Source organism: Alexandromys fortis, unplaced genomic scaffold (genome assembly GCF_014885135.2).
Source record: "Alexandromys fortis isolate MF-2015 unplaced genomic scaffold, M_Fortis_MF-2015_v1.1 scaffold_303, whole genome shotgun sequence".
In the NCBI taxonomy this organism is placed as follows: Eukaryota; Metazoa; Chordata; class Mammalia; order Rodentia; family Cricetidae; genus Alexandromys; species Alexandromys fortis.
This window is the reverse complement of record NW_026068181.1, coordinates 53474-77328: the sequence shown is the minus strand read 5'-3', so window position 1 is coordinate 77328 and position 23855 is coordinate 53474. Positions and strand designations below refer to the sequence as shown.

At 36.2% G+C, this 23855-nt stretch overlaps 2 protein-coding genes across 2 annotated transcripts; both read left to right on the top strand.

The window, feature by feature from the left end:
* The first annotated feature begins 3942 nt into the window (after nt 1-3942).
* On the top strand, nt 3943-4893 carry LOC126492654 (olfactory receptor 52A5-like). Its single transcript, XM_050129197.1, has one exon. It carries the CDS (start codon nt 3943-3945, stop codon nt 4891-4893), a length of 951 nt encoding a protein of 316 aa, XP_049985154.1.
* Nucleotides 4894-17335: 12442 nt separating this feature from the next.
* On the top strand, nt 17336-18295 carry LOC126492650 (olfactory receptor 51G2-like). Its single transcript, XM_050129192.1, has one exon. It carries the CDS (start codon nt 17336-17338, stop codon nt 18293-18295), a length of 960 nt encoding a protein of 319 aa, XP_049985149.1.
* The last annotated feature ends 5560 nt before the right edge of the window (nt 18296-23855 follow it).

The following is a 23855-nucleotide window of genomic DNA, read 5'->3' as shown; positions in this document are numbered from 1 at the left end:
GTACATATATATATTTAGGTATGCTTATAGATGATCACAAAGCTGCTTTTAAAGTATAAACTTACACAATATATGCATTAAATAAATTGTCAATAATGAGTTAAATACATTTACCAAGATAAAGTTAACTCTCAATATCACCTGAGTTTTACAAAAGCTAATTTTCTACATATGTGTGGGGGTTTTCTGTTCTAAGACATTAAGGAAGCATCCTTCTGGAAATGGAGGCTTTGCAAGAATAAATGACTGGGAAATTCCGTGCCTGAGTTAAAAAGAGACCTCAGCAAAAGTGTTATTGGAATGTCCTCATGGAAACTCAAACTGAAAAAGGCTCTGCTCACATGATGTATGTGTATGTGTTATACAGTAATTCACTTTGCTAAAAAAAAATCTCATTTTTCTGTTAAAATCTAATAAAAGCCATGAAACTGTCAAAAAGATCTGAATTATACAAAAAGACAAAGCAGCAACATTTAGAAATTCAACTTGAACTTTTTAACATTTTTGTAACTGTTAAGAGTTTGTTACTATCTTGTTTACATGTGTATATAGATACTTATCCATATATATGCACATATTCATATATTTACATTAGACTTACATGTACCAAGTTCTCTAAAGAGCTGTGAATGAACTTCCATGTATTCTTTTCCTTGTGAGAAATATAGAACAAACAGCTCTAACCATGAAGCAAAGTCCTATGGGCCACACTACTGAAGAAACCGGCCTCTCCTTCCTCAATGGCCATCTCCTGCCCAAAGTTCCATGGGTAGGGAGGGGTCGCAGGAGTCCCTCTCCTATCCTTGTTGAAGTGTTGATTGATCCTGTGTGGGACTTGTGCGGACAGCCACAGCTGCTATGAGCTCACAAGTGCAAGGTCCTAGTCATGTCCAGGAGATACTATTTCCCAGCATTTCTATCCAACTCTGGCTTTCAAAGTCTTCCTTTTCTCCCTTCTCTTCTTCCAGGAATTAAAGGAAAGAGTTTTTTATTTTGGACAAGTAAGTCTTACTATATAATCCTGGTCTGCCTGAAACTCACTATGCAGATCATGCTTGTCTCAGACTCACAAGGATCTACTTGCCTCTGCCTCCTCTGTGCTAGGATAAAGGGGTGTGCATCCACACCTTGCCCAAAGTTAAATTTTTAACATGCCATCATTGAAAATAATATTGTTTAAAGACTTGCCTCATATAGCTTTTATTTTGGTGGGAAATTTTCCATATTCCTCCAATATTTTAAGAGATATCATCAATAAAGTGTGGAAACCTCAATAAAATAAGCTTTCACATACATTAAGGGAAGTGTACAAGTGTATTTCTGATTTTGTTAATAATATATTAAATTAATTCATATTGATGTATAATTGTTTATATTATTATTATTATTATTATTATTATTATTATTATCGTCTGTGTTTGGTGGTGTCACTCATAGGGTCACCTTGTAAAAAAGCTTCGTGTGTAAGGTAGCCCAGACACATACTATGGATCATTTCTAAAGCACGAATGAATTTCCTACATGAGCAGAAAATGGGAATCTTATTCCTTTCATTTCTTGAATTCAAACGTCAAGACCCCTTCCTATCATGAAGGATATTAAAACGAACATTTAAAGAATACAATATATTTCAATCTATGCATGTGGTATAGATTGGAGATGCCCATATATTGAACATGTATATCACCTACTATGTTATTCATGATAATAAATCAAAAATCGAGTTTTTAGCAATTTAAAATGTGCAACATGTTATTCTTAGCTTTAGTCACCATGAACTTACTGAACATGTTAAATAACATTTTTTTTTAAAAAATATCTTCCCAATTTCTCTGTGCACACAGTCCCTAGTAATCACATTTTTAAAGTCTTTTTTGAAAGCTTACACCCTTCTTTCTGTTAGGCAAATACTGGTCATGACATTAGTTCTGAGAATATTAATATTACAAACGCTACAAAATTTTAACAAAATTGCCTATCACCAATTCAAAAATTTTATGAGAACAGTATAGTGAGAGCTGTCTTAAATACAGAAGAACTTTAGGTCACCCAGGTTCAAGGGGAAGACTTACAGGTGCTAAAAGTTGATTGAAGTTCTCAAGTACGCTTACTTTCCAAAGTCATCCTCATTTGTTGGCCTGAAAAAAATCACTACTGATTGCACAAGGACCACATCTAAAGATGTCTTGTTTCTCTCCCAGTGCAGTTGATACTGACTCATCTGTCCTCAAGCTCCTAGGCCATGAACAAACCACTTAAAAACCTTCGTGCATGGCACATTCAGTGAGGAACTGACAAAAAGTCTACTGGCTTTGGCAAAGGTGAACATGTAAGTGTTCTGTGTGATCCACACAGTTGAGAGACTTCCATAAGGGATGTACGTGCTCCATCTCTCTGAAGACTTCAATATTGTTTGAAGATGACTTAGTGATTTGAAAATTCAAATAAGGCTGATGTACTCAAGGTGCTTTTAATTTCACTTTTAAGTAGTTATTTTGAAATGAGTGCTTACATGTGATTTTGTCATCTCAGGACCTCGCCATGTCATTGGTTTCCAAAAGGAGGGTAATTTTGGTTCTATGATGCAAAGGGATAGAGAAGTTGGAGAAAGAAAAAAACTTCTGGTAAACAGCATCTGTTAGTTAATTAATTGCCTCATTTCTCAAACACTTTCTCTTTTCCGTTTTCAGTGCCAGAAATAAACACAGGGTTTCACACATTATGCTACTCTCTATCCCTGAGCTGGCTGCAGCCACGGTCTGCATCGTTTTTCACCTTTGCTGCAGGATGACCTTCAGAGGCACCAAGGAATAGAAAATCTCAGGTCCCTAGAGACGTACTGTAGTATAAACCCCTCAACCTTCACTGACTAAACTATCACAAAATTTCCACAGCATGAGTGGTGTGTGTCTCATCAGATAGCTTCAGGTAAGTTTGGGGGACTTGAGGTTCTGTACCATGAATGTCAAAGTAGAAGAAAAAAGCAAGCATATAGCACACAGATGTCTCTGTCTTCATTTATAACTTGGTGTTAGATTAGATGGAACTTTATGTCTATTCATTGGTAAATAGTGGTCTATTTTAACAGAAATACCCGCTACCCTTCAGTTTAACATAATAAACTTTTCCACAGCCCTTCTGTTTTGCATTTAGAGAATTTAGAAAATTCTGCAAATAATAGTATTTTAATAGTCAGGCTATGTATGTATGTATATCTATCTATCTATCTATCTATCTATCTATCTATCTATCTATCTATCTATCTATCTATATTTCTCCTTTCACAAAAAATGTGTTTGCTCTTTCTTGATGTTGATCAACTATTCATATTAAAAATTCTCGCAGAAGTGGTAGGATGTGTAAAGTAAATAATTATATTTAAGGAAATACTAAACCTTTAACAGGTTAATTTGGATATAGTTCTAGAGAGTCTATTATGAAGAGACTTCTCAAAGAAACCAGCAGTAAAGCAATAGGCCTGCAAGATGTTCCAAAAACACTTGCCTTCTTTAGAGAAGACTGGGAAATCTCACAGTCTGGTGGATTATCTATGTCTACTATAGGTTGATGTGAGATCATCTAATACCATTATTTTACAACTTGCACTTAGAAGTCCTTAGCAACACAGAGACAATAGATAATAAGCAAAAAGGGATTTTGAATCCAGTGTTCTGAAAAAAAGAAAAAAATTTACAAAGCAATTTTGGCATTACTAATACTGTAATGACAACTTAGAACTTACTGCTTCAGTTTAAATTCCCTTGAGAAGGGAGACAAAAGTGGAGAGGATTAGTTGAGGTGAGAAAGGATAGTATACTCCTAACTTACTTAGAATACATTTTAATAATGATTTAATTTCTCTTGTATTCAATGTATCCTGTCCTAGTATGGAGCAGAAGTTGAGGCATTACACGGCTACACTGTTCTCCTGATAGATTCACCATGCTGACATTCAATGGCTCAGTCTTCATGCCTTCTGTATTAACACTAGTTGGGATACCTGGCCTGGAGTCAGTGCAATGCTGGATCGGAATTCCATTCTGTGCCATGTACATCATCGCTTTGATTGGGAACTCCCTAATTTTAGTAATAATCAAAGGTGAAAAGAGCCTCCACATACCCATGTACATTTTCCTGGCCATTTTGGCAGTCACAGACATTGCACTTAGCACATGCATTCTCCCCAAAATGTTGGGCATCTTCTGGTTTCATATACCACAGATTTCCTTTGATGCATGCTTGCTGCAAATGGAACTCATCCACTCCTTCCAGGCAACAGAATCAGGCATCCTCCTGGCCATGGCTCTGGATCGCTATGTGGCCATCTGCAATCCCCTGAGACATGCCACCATCTTCTCTCCACAACTCGTGACCTACCTTGGAGTTGGTACATTACTCAGGGCTTTCATTCTTGTATCCCCATCCGTATTGCTCATCAAATGCCGCCTGAAGTACTTTTGGACTACTATTGTCTCCCACTCTTACTGTGAACACATGGCCATTGTGAAATTGGCAGCTGAAGATATAAGAATCAACAAGGTCTGTGGCCTCCTTGTTGCCTTTGCCATCTTAGGGTTTGACATAGTCTTCATTACCTTCTCCTATGTGCGAATCTTCATCACTGTCTTCCAGCTGCCTCAGAAGGAAGCTCGATTCAAAGCCTTCAACACCTGCATTGCTCACATCTGTGTCTTCCTACAGTTCTACCTCCTGGGCTTCTTCTCTTTCTTCACACACAGGTTTGGGACTCACATACCCACCTATGTGCATATCCTCCTGTCAGATCTTTACCTCTTAGTCCCACCTTTTCTCAACCCCATTGTCTATGGTGTTAAAACTAAACAAATCCGTGACAAAGTTGTGAAGATGCTTTTCTCCAATAACCCCCTGTGAACATCAAGGACTTCCTCTGTTGAAATGCTGAGTGGTTTCTAAATAGCAACTTGAATGAGTTAAATCTATGTTTTCTCCAAACAGGAAACTGTGATAGCATGTGAATTTCAGATCTTATAACTTGTAGATGTATGTGTTAAATAAAAACATCCATGTTTAAATTTCAAATTATTTAATGCATTCTCTTTGATTGGAACTACAAACATTCTTAATTGTTTTTTCCTGACACTGTGGAGCCATATTAAAAACAAATTTTGCAATCAGCATTTTCTTCAGGAAAATGTCAGAGCAAATTTTGTAAATCACCGTTCTGAATTTTTAACCCAGCAAATGCCTGTAATTTTGACTATGCTTTACCTACTGGTATTTCTTCTAATCTCTATTTTGACAAATTTTCAAACAGTTAATGTGCTTTACATACTCTTTATACAAATTTAGTGATAATATATAATAAGTAATTCAGACAAAATTATATAGTGAAATCTAAAACCTATTAAATATAGCAAGAGATGTATACAGGGAAATTTCAAAGAAAGAGCAAGGAATTACGATATTCACAAATAAGCTTTTAAAAACTGAAGCAATGATACGAATGTAGGTGTGGATGCTTATTTGACACTCATTCGTTAGTTATTGTAATATAAATTTGAGTTTTACTGTGCTTTATTAAAACTTAGAGATTGAAGAGTAATTGAATACAGAGGCAAAGCTGTAGTATTTAACAATTGCTTACTGCTGCATTGTCAGTAATCTGTCCTACCCACCTTAAGTCACAAAATCGTACGACACACTGCCTGGCACTTATTAGAACAAAAGTTGTATTCGCATTTATGGTAGCTAATATAATATACAAATGTGTACAGAAAATTATACACTCAAAAACTTATTTCACTATTATTAAGGTAAAGAAAGCATGCAGATAAAAAGATAATTCTATAATCCTGAGCTAACTGCACTGGCTGTGAGCAGGGCCCCTGCTTCTGTCTTCACATTTTCCACATCTTCTTTCTCCATGCCTTCAACTTATTATTTTGATGTATCTATGAATATCATGCTAAATTTTACTCAACAAAAGAGCAAGTCTGAGTTCAAATAAGCTGATTACAAGCACACACTAAAAAGCATTGTAGATGGGGAAGTCATGTTGATTTCTTATTTTTGGTAAATAATTGTTTGAATAAAGAAAATAAGAAGGCATCTATAAAAGATAGGGGATTGGAGGGAGGGAAAGAAAAGGGGAGGAAGGGAGAAAGGGAAGGAGAGGGAGAGATGGAGAATGAATTATTCAGTAGGTAGATTTAAACATTAATTTTGAGAGAAAAAAAAATTTTTCAAAGAAACAAACATAAACAAGCTATTGTGCTTCCAAAATAAAATTTAGTGTGTCTGAAGAAATGGATCGGTAATTAAGGCCTTGCTGCTCAAGTGCAGAATTGTGATCCCCAGAAACCCGTGTAAATGCCAGGTGCTCATGGCAGACACCCTGCAATTTCCACAAGAGGAAAAAGACAACAAGACTTCTGCAGTGCGAGCTGACTGAGAAAGAGAAGACTTTTGGGCAAGCTCTGGGTTGATTGACACAGCCTGTCTTGATGAAAAAAATGAATCCTGACCCCAGAATCAGGCTTTCACATGCTCTGCACACTTCTGCATGATTGCCTACATGAATTTAAGAAGTTGTACATACACATACTTGCACACACCACACCACACACACAATATGAAAAAATAGTAAACCCGAAATATATTTATTGCATAATAAATAATCAGGAACAAAAATAAAGAACAATGTTTTAGTTCATAGACAATAGTAAAAGATGTTTAATGAGATAATAGAAGTGAATTACTAAATAACTTATTTTAATCCTGGAGACATAGTTTAGTGCTTGTGACACACACTTCTGAGTCACTTGGCAATGAGAAATCAGCTTAAAATAAATAAACATGATGAATACAGAAATCACAGCAGAGATATAGGGAACTTAATGAATATATAGCATAAGTGGTATTCTTATATATGGAACCCAAACTAATAAGATATTGTAAATACCTATTTAACATGGGTGAATTAAATAAATTCAATTATAGGTAGTAGATATAAAAGTGTACTAAATACATTTTAAATTATGTTGACTTTTGTTGTTATTAACATAAGCAATTGAAAATGGAAAATCCAATCCAACTGGAGTAGAAAAAAGCAAATATTGTGTATCTTTATAAGGGATGATAAACAATAAAACATTAAAATGTACATTTGAAGCAATAATTTTTAGCTGCATTTTGACAGCGGAGTCTGTTAGTAGTCAACCTATCTGTGCATGTAATTAATTAAGAACAATTTCAGTAGGTAGTTTAATAAGAATTTTCTGTGTATAAAGTGGATTTGACAAAAGAAAAAGCCTATTAATGAGGCAGACAGTTAGAAAGACACACTGAGATAGTCCCCTTAAGTCCCCTATGTGAATTCCATCTTAGACTTACGTGATTAGAGAAAGGTAAGCAATGCAGCCTTCCACCATTATCTCAGTATGCAATTCTCAAACAGGAGAGCTGATAAAACCCAAAGAAACAGTTCCTGCAATGGTCCAGTAATTACAAGTTTCTTCTTTTCCCCATGGCAAGCTTCACAGAAACATTCAATACTATTCCTTGCTTTTCACTTTTTTTCTACATACTTAGAGTATGTGTAATTGCTAGTCCTATAACCATGTCCTGATTGTTTAGCATTTTGTGCAAAGTGCATCACACAGTATGCAATGTATATAGTGGACAAAAGCGGATTTGCCCTAGGTTATTGATTGTGGATCTCCTATAGTTTTCTCTCCTGAATGAGATGCTATGAAAATACATTCCACAATTTGCTTACCTATCCTATGTTGATGTGTTCTAAAAACAGTGAACTTAGTTTGATACATACTTCTAAATGTATCTTCATGTGTAGATGAATTTTTCTTTGAAATGCCAGCTCACTGAATTCAAGAAAGACTTTAATTTCTTTATTTCTTCCTTGATCCAGGTGTGGTTCAGTAGTTGACTGTCCAGTTTCCATGAGTTTGTAGGCTTTCTGGGGGTAGCATTGTTGTTGAATTCTAACTTTAATCCATGGTGATCCGATAAGACACAGGCAGTTACTAATATTTTTTGTAACTGTGGAAATTTGCTTTGTTACCAAGTATGTGGCCAATCTTTGAGAAGGTTCCATGAGCTGCAGAGAAGAAGGTATATTCTTTCCTATTTGGGTGGAATGTTCTATAGATGTCTATTAAGTCCATTTGATTCATTACCTCCATTAATCCTCTTATTTTGCTGTTAGGTTTCTGTCTGATTGACCTGTCCATTGGTGAGGGAGGAGTTAACAATCACTGGTCATTAATATCACTTAATATCAATGGACTCGACTCACCTATAAAAAGGCACAGGCTAAGAGATTGGATACGAAAACAGTATCCAACATTCTGCTGTTTACAAGAAACACACCTCAACCACAAAGACAGACATCTACTCAGAGTAAAGGGCTGGGGAAAGGTTTATCAAGCAAATGGACCTAAGAAACAAGCAGGTGTGGCCATACTAACTTCTACCAAAACTGACTTCAAACTAAAATCAATCAGAAGAGATGGAGAGGGACATTTTATACTCATAACAGGAACAATTCATCAGGATGAAGTCTCAATCTTGAATATCTATGCCCCTAATATAAAGGCACCCACTTATGTAAAAGAAACATTACTAAAACTCAAGTCAGTCATCAAACCACACACACTAATAGTAGGAGACTTCAACACTCCTCTCTCACCAATGAACAGGTCAATCAGACAGGCTATCATAGTGACACATCTTCACACAGTACAAAGAAATGTCATATAACAATCATGCACTCAGAATGTTGATTTCTACATCTAAGAATCAAATTTTTAAGTATTTTAGATAAATGTCTATGAACTGAAATAACCAGCAAAATACAAGATGCTTGTGCTGCTTGATGTCTTTACTAATGCTTGAAGGTGCAGACTGTAATTTTTATCAGGTGATTCATATATAGTAGGGGAATTCTTTTATTTTATTTGGAATTTTCAGGAGATCAGATAATAAATTGATTGGCTGGTGTGTTCTTCAATGAAAGACTATTCCCTGTTATTCACTTGATTGTTTGTACCAGTTTCTACTAACAGATGCATTGAATGTAATCATTTCTTGTGTTGTATATATTATAGATGTATTCAGCTTTTTGGAAATATAATTGATGTGTACACAAAGTATACAAATACCTATATTTTGACAGATCCAATATTATTCAACTCTTAATTAAAGTTTTGAATTTCCATACCTAACCAAAAATTGCCTAATATGTGTTTAATAATATATTCCAAACCTTACTATTGTTTCCCTACCCATTAGGAATTAGGGTAGGAAAGTGAACATAGGTCTGTATGTATTCTAACTATGTAGGAATAATAAGCTATAATATTTCATGTATCCAAGAGTCCCAGTCTCCAAGAAACAAATACTATACATATCTTGGTGACATCTGGTAATCCTTGACCTAAAATCCTTGCAATTTTACTTTCATCATTTAGGCCTGGTGACCTGGGTCCTTCCTGTACAGCAGTAGGCAGGGTAGGACTTTGTAGTCCTCGGCTCTATATTGGTGCTCCACTGCCCTTGGAAAACTCTGGACTTGGGTGTCTCTATGATTGCGTTGCTGCTATTTCTCCCCCAAACACAAACATTACAGTATGGGGAAGTCACTGTCTTTTTTTTATTCTATTTTATTTTTCTAGGAAATGAAGTGGCTATCAAGTCACAGCATATCTGGCACTGACTCTTCATGGTAAGCATAGGCTCTGTGGTCCATGATACGAGACCAATTACCATGGATAAGAAATCAGTTTATATCTTATAACTAGTTTTAAGGTTCTTGAGCTGGCACTTCTTTGTGAGATACTCTCTCAGGTCCATCCATATGGAACAACACAATTGGTTTGTGAAACCCTGGAGTAAAATCACCTTCTAGGAGTAAAATAACTACATATTAATAGCAGATTCACTGAAAACAAGATATAGCATATTGCATAGTTTGGGGAAAAACAATAGACTGTTTTATTGTTTCAAACACTTGGAAGGATGTAAGGATGTAATACTAGAAAAGTCAAATTGTGAAAATTAGGGTAAATCTCTAGAACCATCATTAAACATAAAATATGATATATGAAGTACCAAGAGCTTTCAGATAACTAAGATCTTGTTTAAAGAATATATGAGGTGACGTCATGGTCTTTCCTTCATACACTTTGGCACGTTTATAGTTGCTTTCCTTGTTCATCTCATGTTTATGAAGTCTTGCTATCTAATAAGCAAGGACAACCCTTAAAACACACATACAAGTAAAATTACACAGAGTGGGCAGGTTATATTTAGGAATATATATGTATATACACATATAAATATAACAACAAATAACATCAAAAATGTCATAGGGCAGTGTTAGAGTGGAGGAAAAAAAGAAAAATGATGCAATTGTAACCTCAAAAAATTACAAAATAAGAGCAGATGAAAGTACAGAATATGATCCTATAGAAACTCAACTAATATAGAAATTTAAACAGATTGTTTAAAATAAAGCTTTTTATTTTTTAAAAAAGACAGAACAACACTTTAATACTTTCACAGAAAAAAAGAGAGATAGAGATAATTTACAAAACCAAACACATACTGTCAAGATGGAAACCATATTAAATGAAATTAGAATTATTAAGGAAACATCAAATACTGTAAAGGTGCTAGACAGAAGAAAAAATTAGTGAGATCACGTATCATCAATTTTGAATTCTAGATTAGACTAAAAAAGAAGGATGAAGACAATTTGGGACAGTATTAATAGGATAAGTTTTCAAGTTACTTGAATTAAGGATCAGAGACTATCAAAAAGGCAGAAAGTATATTCAAAGAGGTAATAACAGAAAGTTTTGTAATCCTAGAATCAGATTCATGTCTGACAGTCAAATCCTAGTACACTGTATATCTCAAGATATAATTTTACCAAATTTTCCAATGTCAAAGATAAAGCAGTTATTCTCAAGGCAGCAAGAGAAAATGAATGAATAACACAAAAAAGTTATTATTCAGTTGGTCTGTTACTATGCAGAAGAATTCATACAGATCTGATAAACATGAGCTGAAGAAAATAACAAAATGATAGTGACCAACCAAACTGACAATCAGGACTAAAAATGAATTAACTGACAAAGCTGAGTGAACTTAATACCATCAGATTTTTTGCACAACATGGCCAAGGGAGTTCTTTAAAATATGTTTGAAGTGATGCAAGTGGTAAATTAGAAATACCCAGTGCTAAAAAACTCATCCCAAAAAGTAGTTATGCAGAAATATTTAGAGTGCTCGAAAGCAAACATGGTAAAGAAACCATTCACACATGGAGTGTAAAAAGCTGAAAGTAAAATAATTCCAAACAGTGACCATTAATTTGAGATAGAACAACACAGAAAGATGTAAAGGTAGAGATAAAAATTCAAAATATGTGGAAGAATTGAAGACAACTCAACGTTTTGCTGGTATTTTTATTTCTTTATTTATTGATTTTATTGAGCTATACATTTTCTCTGCTCCCCTCCCTTCCTCTCCCCTTCCCTTCAACCCTAACCTTTGGTCCCCATGTTCCCAGTTTACTCAGGAGATCTTGTCTACTTCTACTTCCCATGTTCATTAGATCCATGTATGTCTCTCTTAGGGTCCTCATTGTTGTCTAGGTTCTCTGGGATTGTGATTTATAAGCTGGTTTTCTTTGCTTTATGTCTAAAGCCACTTATGAGTGAGTACATATGATATGATAATTGTCTTTCTGTGTCTGGGTTACCTCACTCAATATGATGTTTTCTAGCTCCATCTGTTTGCCTGCAAATTTCAAGATGTCATTATTTTTTTCTGCTATGTAGTAGTCCATTGTGTAAATGTACCACATTTTCCTTATCCATTTTTGGTCAAGGAGCATTTAGGTTGTTTCCAGGTTGTGGCTATGACAAACAATGCTGCTATGAACATAGTTGAACACATGTCTTTGTGGTACAATTTAGTATCCTTTGAACATACATGCAAAAGTGGTATTGCTGGATGTTGAGGAAGGTTGTTTCCTAATTTTCTGAGAAATCGCCATACTGATATCCAAATTGGCTGTACCAGTTTGCACTCCCACCAGCAATGCAGGAGTGTTTCCCTTTCCCCATATTCTCTCCAGGATACGTTGTCATTGGTGTTTTTGATCTTGGCCATTCTTACAGGTGTAAAATGGAATCTCAGGGTTATTTTGATTTGCATTTCTCTGATGGCTAAGGATTTTGAGTTTCTTTTTTGTATCTCTAAATAAATGATAAATCTCTCTTATTTCAAAGTAACTTCTTATTATGAAAAGGTACTTTAATTTTTAGCTTTCATAGGTATTACAAAACATAAATCCATAAAATATGAACCAAAAATAATATAGTAGGCAAAACAGTACCAGAATAAAACTCTAAATCAGATTTAAAGATTGTGTTAGAGTAAGGAATGAGAACTCAACTGTAATAAAACTAGAAGATAAGTATGAACATTGTTTTAGTAAACCTCATACATCAATAACCATAGTGTTTGTAAAGAAATTAAGATTTCTAATTGAAAGACAGAGTGATGAAATACATATCGATTTTGAGAAACAAGTTGATTCTAAAGGTCATGTACAGACTGAATGTGGATGGGATGAAATAGGAAATTCTAGGTAAATGGATTACAGCACAAAGCAGAAATAATCATGAAGTTATTATGTAAATAGAAGCATAAATAACAGGCAGTAGAAAATCCAAAGAATTCACTACATAATGATAAAGGGATTAATACAGCTGGGAAAAATCTACATGTTTATGCACCCAATATTTGAACATTAAATAAAATAAACATTAAGAGACATAAAGAGACTGACAGAATACAATGTACTAATTAATAGAAGATATCAACACATTCCTTTCAATGTGGTGGTATTATAATATCATGTTGACATCAGTCAGTCCATTGAGCAGCGAATCAGAGTTAATTTCACTATGGACCAATTGTACCTGACAGACATCTGAAAGATTACATCCAACTGCAGAACACACATTCTCAATAATGTGACAGATATTCTGCAGGATAGATTCATGTGGCACATTCAAAATGAGTCACAGAAATTTAAGAAATTAAATTATTAAATTATATTATGTCACATGGCTTTCCTGAACATAATTCCATAAAATCCCAAATCAATAAAAAGGATGAAAAACATCTGGGAATTATACAGATATGTAAAACAATGAATAAACAGTAGTTCAAATAAGAAGGTAAATTATATATTTTTTTTCATGCATCATATCAAGACTTATGGAGCTATATTACAAACAGTTCTAAGAGGGGAGATTATAAGATCACAGGTTACACAAAACAGAAACTCTATTAAAGAACCAACCTTTCAAAGCATCTTAGGAAGCTAATCAAGAAAAGACCAACTGAATATTGGTTTAAAAATAAATATAAAAGAAAAGTATTTTTGTTGCATGATAAGACCTCTCTTGGGTATATTCCCAAGAGTGGTATTGCTGGGTCCATGGGTAGGTTGATCCCAAATTTTCTGAGAAACCGCCACACTGCTTTCCAGAGTGGTTGTACAAGTTTGCATTCCCACCAGCAATGGATAAGTGTACCCCTTTCTCCACAACCTCTCCAGCATAGGCTATCATTGGTGTTTTTGATTTTAGCCATTCTGACAGGTGTAAGATGGTATCTTAAAGTTGTCTTGATTTGCATTTCCCTGATCGCTAAGGAAGTTGAGCATGACCTTAGGTGTCTTTTGGCCATTTGAACTTCTTCTGTTGAGAGATCTCTGTTCAGCTCAGTGCCCCATTTTATAATTGGGTTGATTAGCCTTTTACAGTCTAGTTTCTTAAGTTCTTTATATATTTTGGAGATCAGACCTTTGTCAGTTGCGGGGTTGGTGAAGATCTTCTCCCAGTCAGTGGGTTGCCTTTCTGTCTTAGCGACAGTGTCCTTTGCTTTACAGAAGCTTCTCAGTCTCATGAGGTCCCATTTATTCAATGAGGCCCTTACTGTCTGTGCTGCTGATGTTATACGTAGGAAGCGGTCTCCTGTGCCCACTTGTTGTAGTGTAGTTCCCACTTTCTCTCCTATCAGGTTCAGTGTGTTCAGACTGATATTGAGGTCTTTAATCCACTTGGACTTGAGTTTTGTGCATGGTGACAGACATGGATCTATTTTCATTTTTGTACAGATTGAAATCCAGTTTTGCCAGCACAATTTGTTGAAGATGCTCTCTTTTTTCCATTGTATAGTTTTAGCTCCTTTATCGAAAATCAGGTGCTCATAGGTTTGTGGATTAAAGTCAGGGTCTTCTATACGGTTCCATTGGTCGACTTCTCTGTTTTTATGCCAATACCAAGCTGTTTTTAATACTGTAGCTCTGTAATAGAGTTTGAAGTCAGGGATGGTAATGCCTCCAGACGTTCCTTTATTGTATAAGATTGTTTTGNCGAGACCTGGACAGAGGAGGGTTTTCCTTGGACTTCCCACGGGACGGGAGGGAGGGAGGGGGACATGATTGGGGGAGGGGGAGGGAAAGGGGAGGCGGAGGTGGGGAAGAGACAGAAATATTTAATAAATAAATTTAAAAAAAAAAAAGAAACACACACACACAAAAAAAAGAAAAGTATTACATCATGCTCACATTGTGTATGGAGAATTTGATCCTGGGATCACAGCCAGTTGTTGAGTTTAGTCAGGAGAAATATATATATTTCTAGATGGGAGCCTGCTTGCCATTTCTTGTTCTGAATTGGCAACAGAAAAACTGTATCAGAGGTCAGAAAGGGTCCATGTGGAGAAGGTTACCTAATGCAACCATTTATTTTGGTAGGGAAATGAAAATACTATGAGACAAAGTGTGGGATGAAAGGAATTTCAGGACAGTAAGTGCCAAGCTATATATTATCCTCTTTGTTTTCCATTATTGACTTTCTCAAGCTAAACTCTAGAGATCGGCATATTCCATTATAGTCAGACATACAGTAATATTAGAACTAAGTCAGTCATGCTGTTCCCATTTGTGTCCACTTTTACTCAGTGTGGTCTATTTGGTATCTCACAATACAACTCTGAATGGAAACCACTATATTCTTCCATCTAGTGAGACATTTAAGGCTAAATTTATGGATCAAGATTATCGGACAATTTGGCAGAGATAAAATAAATAGCTGTTATTTTATTGTAATATGTTTGTGAATGAGTTATTCATTGAGCAAAAGTTGCTATATATTGTTAGACTAAAAATATTTAATCTATTTTCTTTCGTAGGAAACAGTGAAATATTAAGGGAAGTACCATTTTGGAGAACCAGATTTAGATATAAAATTGGCTCTATAGTCTACTAAGTGATTTTCAAGAAGACAGCCAAATAATGAATCATTTTCTATCTGTTATTACCTAGAACTGAAATTTAGTTACCTACAGTGCTTAGCTATAGAGTCTGTTTTCCCACAATCTAGCCCACATGTGAAGCTTTTCATTGTTGTCTCACGTTCTGAATGCAAACCCTTATCTAATTACATGTTGTATTGCATCAGTTTTTCCAGACACAGAGGTAACAATCTCTAGAGAATTCGTTATTCACTACACTTAAATTGTGGCATCCTGCTGTGATCTTGTTGATAGTAGGGCAGAAAGGGTATTGGAAAGAACCACAAACTGGAACACTGGCACTGGCAGGGTTATAGCCTCTCTCCTGCTTATCCCTTATTCCTCTCTAAGGGCTACAGGAAGCCTTATTAATTCATCATGCTTGCTTTCAGAGTTAGAACATTCACTCATGGTAAGAACAACTGTTTTACAAAGCATGTGAGATCCAAGAAAATATAAAAGGAAACACCGAACAGATGTTGAGAAGCAAAAGGGAGGACGTCAGGCAGCAGAAGAGTGGAAAGAAGAGAAGAACCAAGAGAGCGCAGTAAAAAAGTTCTCATTTAATTACATAATTTTAGTGATATTCTCTCTCTCTCTCTCTCTCTCTCTCTCTCTCTCTCTCTCTCTCTCTCTCTTTCTCTCTCTCTCCTCTTTGTCTGTCTCTCTCCTGTATTCCTGTATCACCCAACTTAAACTAGAAAAATTCCATAACCAGACCTTTCTTTAGATGCCCCAGACTTCCACTTGAGGTAGCATCTGTCCATGAACTTGTCTACATAAGAGAAAGGTCTATTTCAGATATAACAGAGGAGGAATTTCAGAATGAAGTTAAAATTTCTGCAGACCTTAAAATTCCCACTCCAACCCGAACACCAGTAACTTTTCAATATGTTCTTACATCTCAGAGTTTCCTAAAATTTCAAATTTATAAAAAAAAAAACATAAATTCCAGCCTCTACTTTTAGGAAAATGCTGGAAACCATGAAATGCTTTTGCAGGTGAGTTTGAAACTACATGGTCAGAAGCAGTAGAAACTGGACTGTCAAAATCAAGCAAAGCAAAGCTACAGTATGAAGGCTTGTAAGATAACCAGGTGTAGAAAGATGGGAACTTCAGAATGGTATTGTAGCTGCCTGAACTCAGCTTGTGAATTTCCTAGGGCTTTATTTGCACACAACATGGAGAAGCTTTTCCTTTCAGAAGTGACAATGGATTGAATACAAAGCATGTCATGCAGTCCACAGTATCAGAGGAGCTTCATGGTAGAGAAAACATTATAAGGTGATTCATATCTTGATATGGGTCATATATTAGGTCATCACTGTGTGACAAAGAGATAAAATTGACCTATCCCATTTCTTTTTTCTTTTCCTTTCTCTTTCTTTCTTTCTTTCTTTCTTTCTTTCTTTCTTTCTTTCTTTCTTTCTTCCTTTCTTCCTTTCTTCCTTTCTTCCTTCCTTCCTTTCTTTCTCTCTTTTCCTTTTTTTTCAGTGTAGTATTACTTTTTAACTGTTGATTTTAGGTTATTATGCAAAATAATGAGTTTCTTATTTCCAAGATGATTCACTTCCTCTTTTCAGTTAATTCCAACCACTGCTGTCATATTATTGTATTCTGCTACCCTTTTTGTTTCCCACTTTCCTTAGATCTCTTTGTTCCCTCTCAAGACCAGAGGAAGCTTTAACAGGCTTCCTTTGGGAAGCTGAAGGGATGGTCTTGATGGCAGTAAAGGAAATATGTTACTTTAATGTTAACTAACAAGGAAATGCAGATGACGAAGTAGGGTATATACTGGATTGAGTAGTAAGTGTACATAATCATTGAAGATTATTTTTTCTGTTTATTGTTGCCCGTATCCATTGTTCTTTCCCGACACAGATCCTGGCCTTGTCAATGCCTTTCCCATTACAGAATAAGTGTGGAACTGGATTGTGCTCTAGCAGTCAGCCCAATGGCAACCTCAAACTCCAGCAGCATCTTGTCCTCCACATTCTACCTTACAGGGATCCCTGGCTATGAGGAGTTTCACCACTGGATTTCCATCCCATTCTGCTTCCTTTACCTTGTTGGCATAACAGGAAACTGCATGATCTTGCATATCGTGAGGACAGACCCAAGGCTCCACGAGCCCATGTATTACTTCCTGGCCATGCTGTCTCTCACTGACATGGCCATGTCCCTGCCCACAATGATTTCCCTTTTCAGGGTGTTGTGGTCCATTTCCCGAGAGATCCAGTTCAATATCTGTGTGGTCCAAATGTTTCTGATTCATACCTTTTCCTTCACTGAATCATCTGTGCTCCTGGCCATGGCCCTTGACCGGTATGTGGCCATCTGCCACCCTCTGCGATATGCAACCATTCTCATCCCAAAGCTTATTGCCAAGATTGGGATTGCAGCTCTGCTCAGGAGTTCCATCTTGATAATTCCACTTATGGCACGCCTAGCTTTCTTTCCCTTCTGCCGCTCCCATGTTCTTTCTCATTCCTATTGTCTGCACCAGGACATGATCCGCCTCGCCTGTGCTGACATCAGATTCAATGTCATATATGGGCTAGTCCTCATTACTTTGCTGTGGGGCATGGACTCCTTGGGCATTTTTGTATCATATATTTTTATCCTTCTCTCAGTGTTAAAAATTGCATCTCGTGAGGGTAGGCTGAAGGCTCTCAATACATGTGCATCCCACATCTGTGCTGTGCTCATTCTGTATGTGCCCATGATAGGGTTATCCATCGTCCATCGTTTTGCCAAGCATTCTTCTCCTCTCATTCACATCTTCATGGCTCATATCTACTTAATGGTGCCACCAGTGCTTAACCCCATCATCTATAGCGTGAAGACCAAGCAGATCCGCCAAGGAATCCTCCATCTCATTTGTTCTCCCAAAATCAGTTCTATCGCAATGTAGGCGTTTCACCTTCCTAGACATGGACGGAGGGGGGAGGACCTTGGACTTTCCACAGGGCAGGGAACCCTGACTGCTCTTTGGACTGGAGAGGGAGGGGGAGAGGAGTGGAGGGAGGGGGAGAGGAGTGGGGGGAGGGGGAGAAGGGTGGGAGGAGGGGGAGGGAAATGGGAGGCTGGGAGGAGGCAGAAATTTTTTTTCCTTTTCTCAATAAAAAAAAAAGAAAAATCAAAACCACCTATGAGTGAAAGAAAAAAAAGTATACTGAATACAGAGAAACTGTGCATATGAAAATGACTTCACAGTAGGATGGTACAACGTCAAAATAAGGACACAGGGAAATCTTAAACACTCAGAGTTTCGTGATCTTGATGGAATTATTATTTTCTTTGCTCTACATAAGAACTGCATGTTTCTGACCCTGTATGGGATCTGGAATACACTGTTAATTTTAGGATGTTTGTCTCTATTAAACATATCTGTTAACATTCATATAACATTCTTTATGTTACAACTGAGCAATGTGGAAAGGTTTCTAGAGAATATGCATTGTGGAATGAAAGTAGAGTAACTCAATTTTCATATCAGTATTGGGGAATGTACAAGGCTAATTGTGGGCTTTCATGTCCAAATGTTTGCACATAACTGCACTGTTTTGTCTTCATTTGTATAGACATGGAATCTCCATGTTTTCCGAAGCCCAGGGACATAGCTAACCATCATTATAACTTGGTGCAGTGCTAACATAACTGCCAACTTTCCCACTGAGGACTTCATCCTCCAAAGCCACAGCTCTTGTATATTCCTACCATTTCTAGGTAAATGTCTTTGTACAGATACTGTATCATGAGGCAATCCTCTTAAAAATTTCATTAGGTAGAATTTATTTTAGTTGCTATGTGCAGCATTATGCATAAGAAACTAGCAGAAAGACAAGTGAGAAAGAAATATCTGTAAATGTAAAATTATAATTATGTGCTTTAACAGTAGATATCATTATTATCTTCATCATACTTAAGAATCTAATTTAATCAACTTGTTAATTAATTCTGTGTGGTAGAGCTCCAATATCTATATTTAACATTATAAGATTTATTAAAATTAATGAGAGTTTTAAGACTAAGAGCGGGTGTTTGAAAATGCCACTTGTAATAACAGCAAATGCTGACTAGGTGTTTGTTTCCTACTGTGTCCTACTGAACATTTTATATCTAGAAACAATGTAAGTGTTTGAAAAAAGTGGTTGATTGTAAAATATTGCTCTCTGTTATTCTAATATGTTGGTGCATTTTAATATATTAGACTTGTTGGTCCATTGATGAAAGCAAATTTTGAAGTAATGTTTTTTATTTCTCTTGGGCACTTGAATGCTTACACACACACACACACACACACACACACACACACACAAATAAAAGTAAAAATTCTCTAAACAATAAAAGAAACAGAGAGATAAATCTGAAACAATGACCAGAAGATAAACGACAAAATCTGCTGACTAACACCAACCAGGAAGACTACCTTTCTATATAGTTCCAACAGTCAGAGCAGCAACACTTGCTGACCAAGTTGTCAAACACATAAGACTGTGGATGACATATTGCATTCAACTGTCACATACTTATAAAAAGCAAAATTAAACAAAACTTCATAATTTAAAGACTTGAAGAAAGATAAATGAAGCTACATTTTCAGAAACCTATGTAAATTTTCCTCAAAATTCTAATGTATAAACAAAAAATTAGCATGATATAGTAAAGATCATGGCAAAAATGAATATAAAAAACAATTAACCTTAGGACCAGGCTCGAGCCAGGGACATCTGTGGAAACAGGCCCAAACTAGAACCTTCATGGGACCAGGCCTGAGCCAGCGACCTCAGCTCAGAAACAGACCCAAGCAAAAGACCTCAGTGGGAGCAGGCCCAAATGACCACAGTGGTTACAGATTAACCCCTGGGAGTACCCAGCAACCCTGGGGAATGCGAAGTGACCTCTGGGATGAGTGGCCCTGACTCCACCATGAGGAACAACCATCAGAGCCTTGGATCTATTGGCATCTGGGAGATTGATCACCAGAGACACAGCCCCAACTATACAATATAAAATGGAAAAAAGAAAGCATATTCAACAAACAGTGCTGGAGTAACTGGATATCAACATGTAGAAAAATGAAAATAGATGCATATTTATCCCCATGCACAAAACTCAAGTTCAAATATCAAAGTCCTCAACATAAAACCAACCACAATGAACCTCATAGAAAAGAAAGTGGGAAGCACTCTTGAACACATTGGCACAGGAGACAACTTCCTAAATATAATCCCAGTAGCACAGACCCTGAGAGAAACAATTAATAAATGGAACCTGCTGAAACTGTGAAGCCTCTGTAAAGCAAACAACATGGTCAACAAGACAAAATGGCAGTCTACAGAATGTGAAACGATCTTCACCAACCCCACATCAGACAGAAGCCTGATCTCCAAAATATTCAAAGAACTCAACAAATTGGTCATCAAAAGAATAAGTAATCAAATAAAAAATGGGGTGTAGACCTAAACAGAAAACTCTCAGCAGATGAATCTAAAATGGTTGAAAGACACTTAAAGAAATACTCAACATCCTTAAGCCATCAAAGAAATGCAAATCAAAACAACCCTGAGATTTCATCTTACACTTGAAACAATGGCCAAGATCAAAGCACTGATGACAAATTATGCTGGAGAGGATGTGGGGAAAAGGGAACACTTCTGCTTTGCTGGTGGAAGTGCACAATGGTACAGCCACTTTGGACACAAGTATGGCAATTTCTCAGAAAATTAGGAAGCAACCTACCTCAAGACCCAGCAATACCACTTTTGGATATATACCTAAAGAATGTTTAATCGTGCCACAAGGATATGTGCTCAACTGTGTTCATAGCAACTTTGTTTGTCATAACCAGAAACTGGAAACAACATAAATGCCCCTCAATTGAAGAATGGATAAAGAAAATGTGGTACATTTTCATAATGGAGTACTACACAGAGGAAAAAAAAATGACATCTTGAAATTTGTGGGCAAATGTATGGATCTAGAAAACATCATATTGAGAGAGGTAACCCAGACCCAGAAGAACAATTGTAATATGTACTCATTCGTAAATACCTTTAAAACATAAAGCAAAGAAAAATCAGCCTACAATTCACAATCTCTGAGAATCTAGACAACAAAGAGGATCCTAAAAGGGACATACATGGATCTAATCTACATGGGAAGTAGATCTCCTGAATAAATTGGGAGTGTGGGGACCATGGGTTAGGGTAGAAGGGGAGGGGAGAGGAAGGGAGAGAAGCAGAGAAAAAATACATATCTTAAAAAAGCAATTAAAAGAACAACCTGTTCACATACAGAACTTTTAATATTTATTAATTTTTTCTTTGGAAAAATATCATTATATCTTAAAAAGTTTAGTTTTTATTTGTAGATATATGAGTGCTTACTACTTGTGTGCAGGTGCTTACAGAGGCTGGAAGAAGTGATTGCATCTCCTAGTGCTGGAGCTATGTGGTTGTGAGCCTCATTATATGGATTCTGAGAATAAAATTCCAGTCTCTGGAAGAGCGGTAAGAGCTCTTAACTTTTGACAATTTTTCCAGCCCCAGATTGTACTATAATAAAAAAAAAATGGTCTAAAGTAACACAAACTAAATCTGATGTTTCGGGACTTGAGTTTAAAGGCTGAAGTGATACTTCGTCCACAAAATGATTATTTATTCTCATTACAGACTTATTCAGACTACTGTTTGATTGACACCTTGGCATCTCAGTGACACGACACCATGGGCAATCTTTTAAATTTATGATCTTTAAGATAAGAAGGACACAAACAGCCTCCATATTAGAGTTCTGGGGAGATTATAAAGTTAATATAGTTATGTTTAGAGGACATCACCACTGCCTCTGTTTGATTCTATCCCAGCTCTTCCTTTCTTTGATCACTTGCCATGTCAGAGAAAGAGCATCTCTGGAGGGCAGCCACAGAGAGGCCGAAACATATAGCCACACTCACTACATATGTGACATTTCTCGATCATTTGAAAACTTTGAATAGTCATCAACATCTTCATTCCAAGCACAAACTGCTGGTTTTGTTTTTGTATTTGATGTTTGTACCTTCTATCTGCAAGGGCTTTCTATTCCACTTAACTCGGCCTCATCATCTCTGTCCTTCATTAGCTGATTAGGTTACATAAGAATTAAAATAAACTGTAAATAGAATTTGTTATGCAATGTTTTCTAAACATGCTCTCTCTGTACTAATATAAGAGATTTGAAGTCGAATAGGCCAATGTGCTTTCCAATTTGCAGCTGCCAAAGTGTGATAATACAGGAATTAAAATGATTAGATTTTATTTTTTAATTTCCCTGCTTAATTCATCCTTAAAATTCACATTTCAATAATATTACATGGGGCACTAAAGCGAGTGAAGGAGATACAAATTCATACATGAGAAAAGTGTCTTAATATCATACGATAGTGTACTAAGTCACTAGACATTCAGTTTAAACTTTAAAATATATTTCTATCTTAATATAGCATAGCTTTAAGTGTATCCATCATTTAGTAAAATTTCTTTTCCTTTATTATGTGTATGAGGGTACTGCCTGCATATAAGTTGGCATACTGCATGCATACCTGGGGTCCAAACAAGCCTGGAGTGACATGTGGTTGTGAGCCTCCATGTGAGTGCTATGAACTGAAGCCAGGTCCATTAAAGAACAGCAAGTGCTCTTAGTTATTGAGTCATCTCTTCAGGCATTGAGTGGATAGAACTGAAAGAAGCAGCCAAAGCCCAAGAGGAAACTCAGTCCTCTTCCTGGGGAAATTGGCACAAAAGTGTAAATTCAGTCTTGTGGAACAATGTTCATTAATAACCTACAAGCTTTGTGGAATTCTCAGAATTATCATGGCAGTGCAGAGGGACATTGTACTGTTCTGTGTTTTCCCAGTCCCAGTTCTGTTTTCCTTAGATTTCTGTCTCTAAGGGACCATCAGCTCTCCAAATCTGAGGAATCTTGGGAATTGGACTACTATATTACAAAGTAACCGAAGCCTCCCACCTGACTCAAAGTCCACACTGAATGATAAAACAGTTATTTCTTTATATCATCTGCATCATAAACATTAAAGCAGTATTAAAGGTAAAGAATAGCCAAATGGGAAAGGAATAACCGTACACACACAAATAGCAGTACATAGTTTATTAATTTGGGTAGGGAAGTAGAATATACTTAATATCGTATTGTTCAAAGAAGGACCATGTTAATTTGTTACAAGACTATTTCAGTTAAGTAACTTAGGATAGGAAAGATTTGGAAAGAATATATTACAAGAAGTTGGTTGGAATAAATGGTTGTTGGACAGTAACTGTGAACAAATGGGCCACTTATAAAGAAGAAACATTAGGTACAAGATAAGATATCCATGAATTATTATTGGACTCTAGAAGGTGCAGAATTTTCCTGAGAATTTATTGACTTTGTTGGACTTCTGGAAATCCTTCTGGTGCCCAACTCTCAGG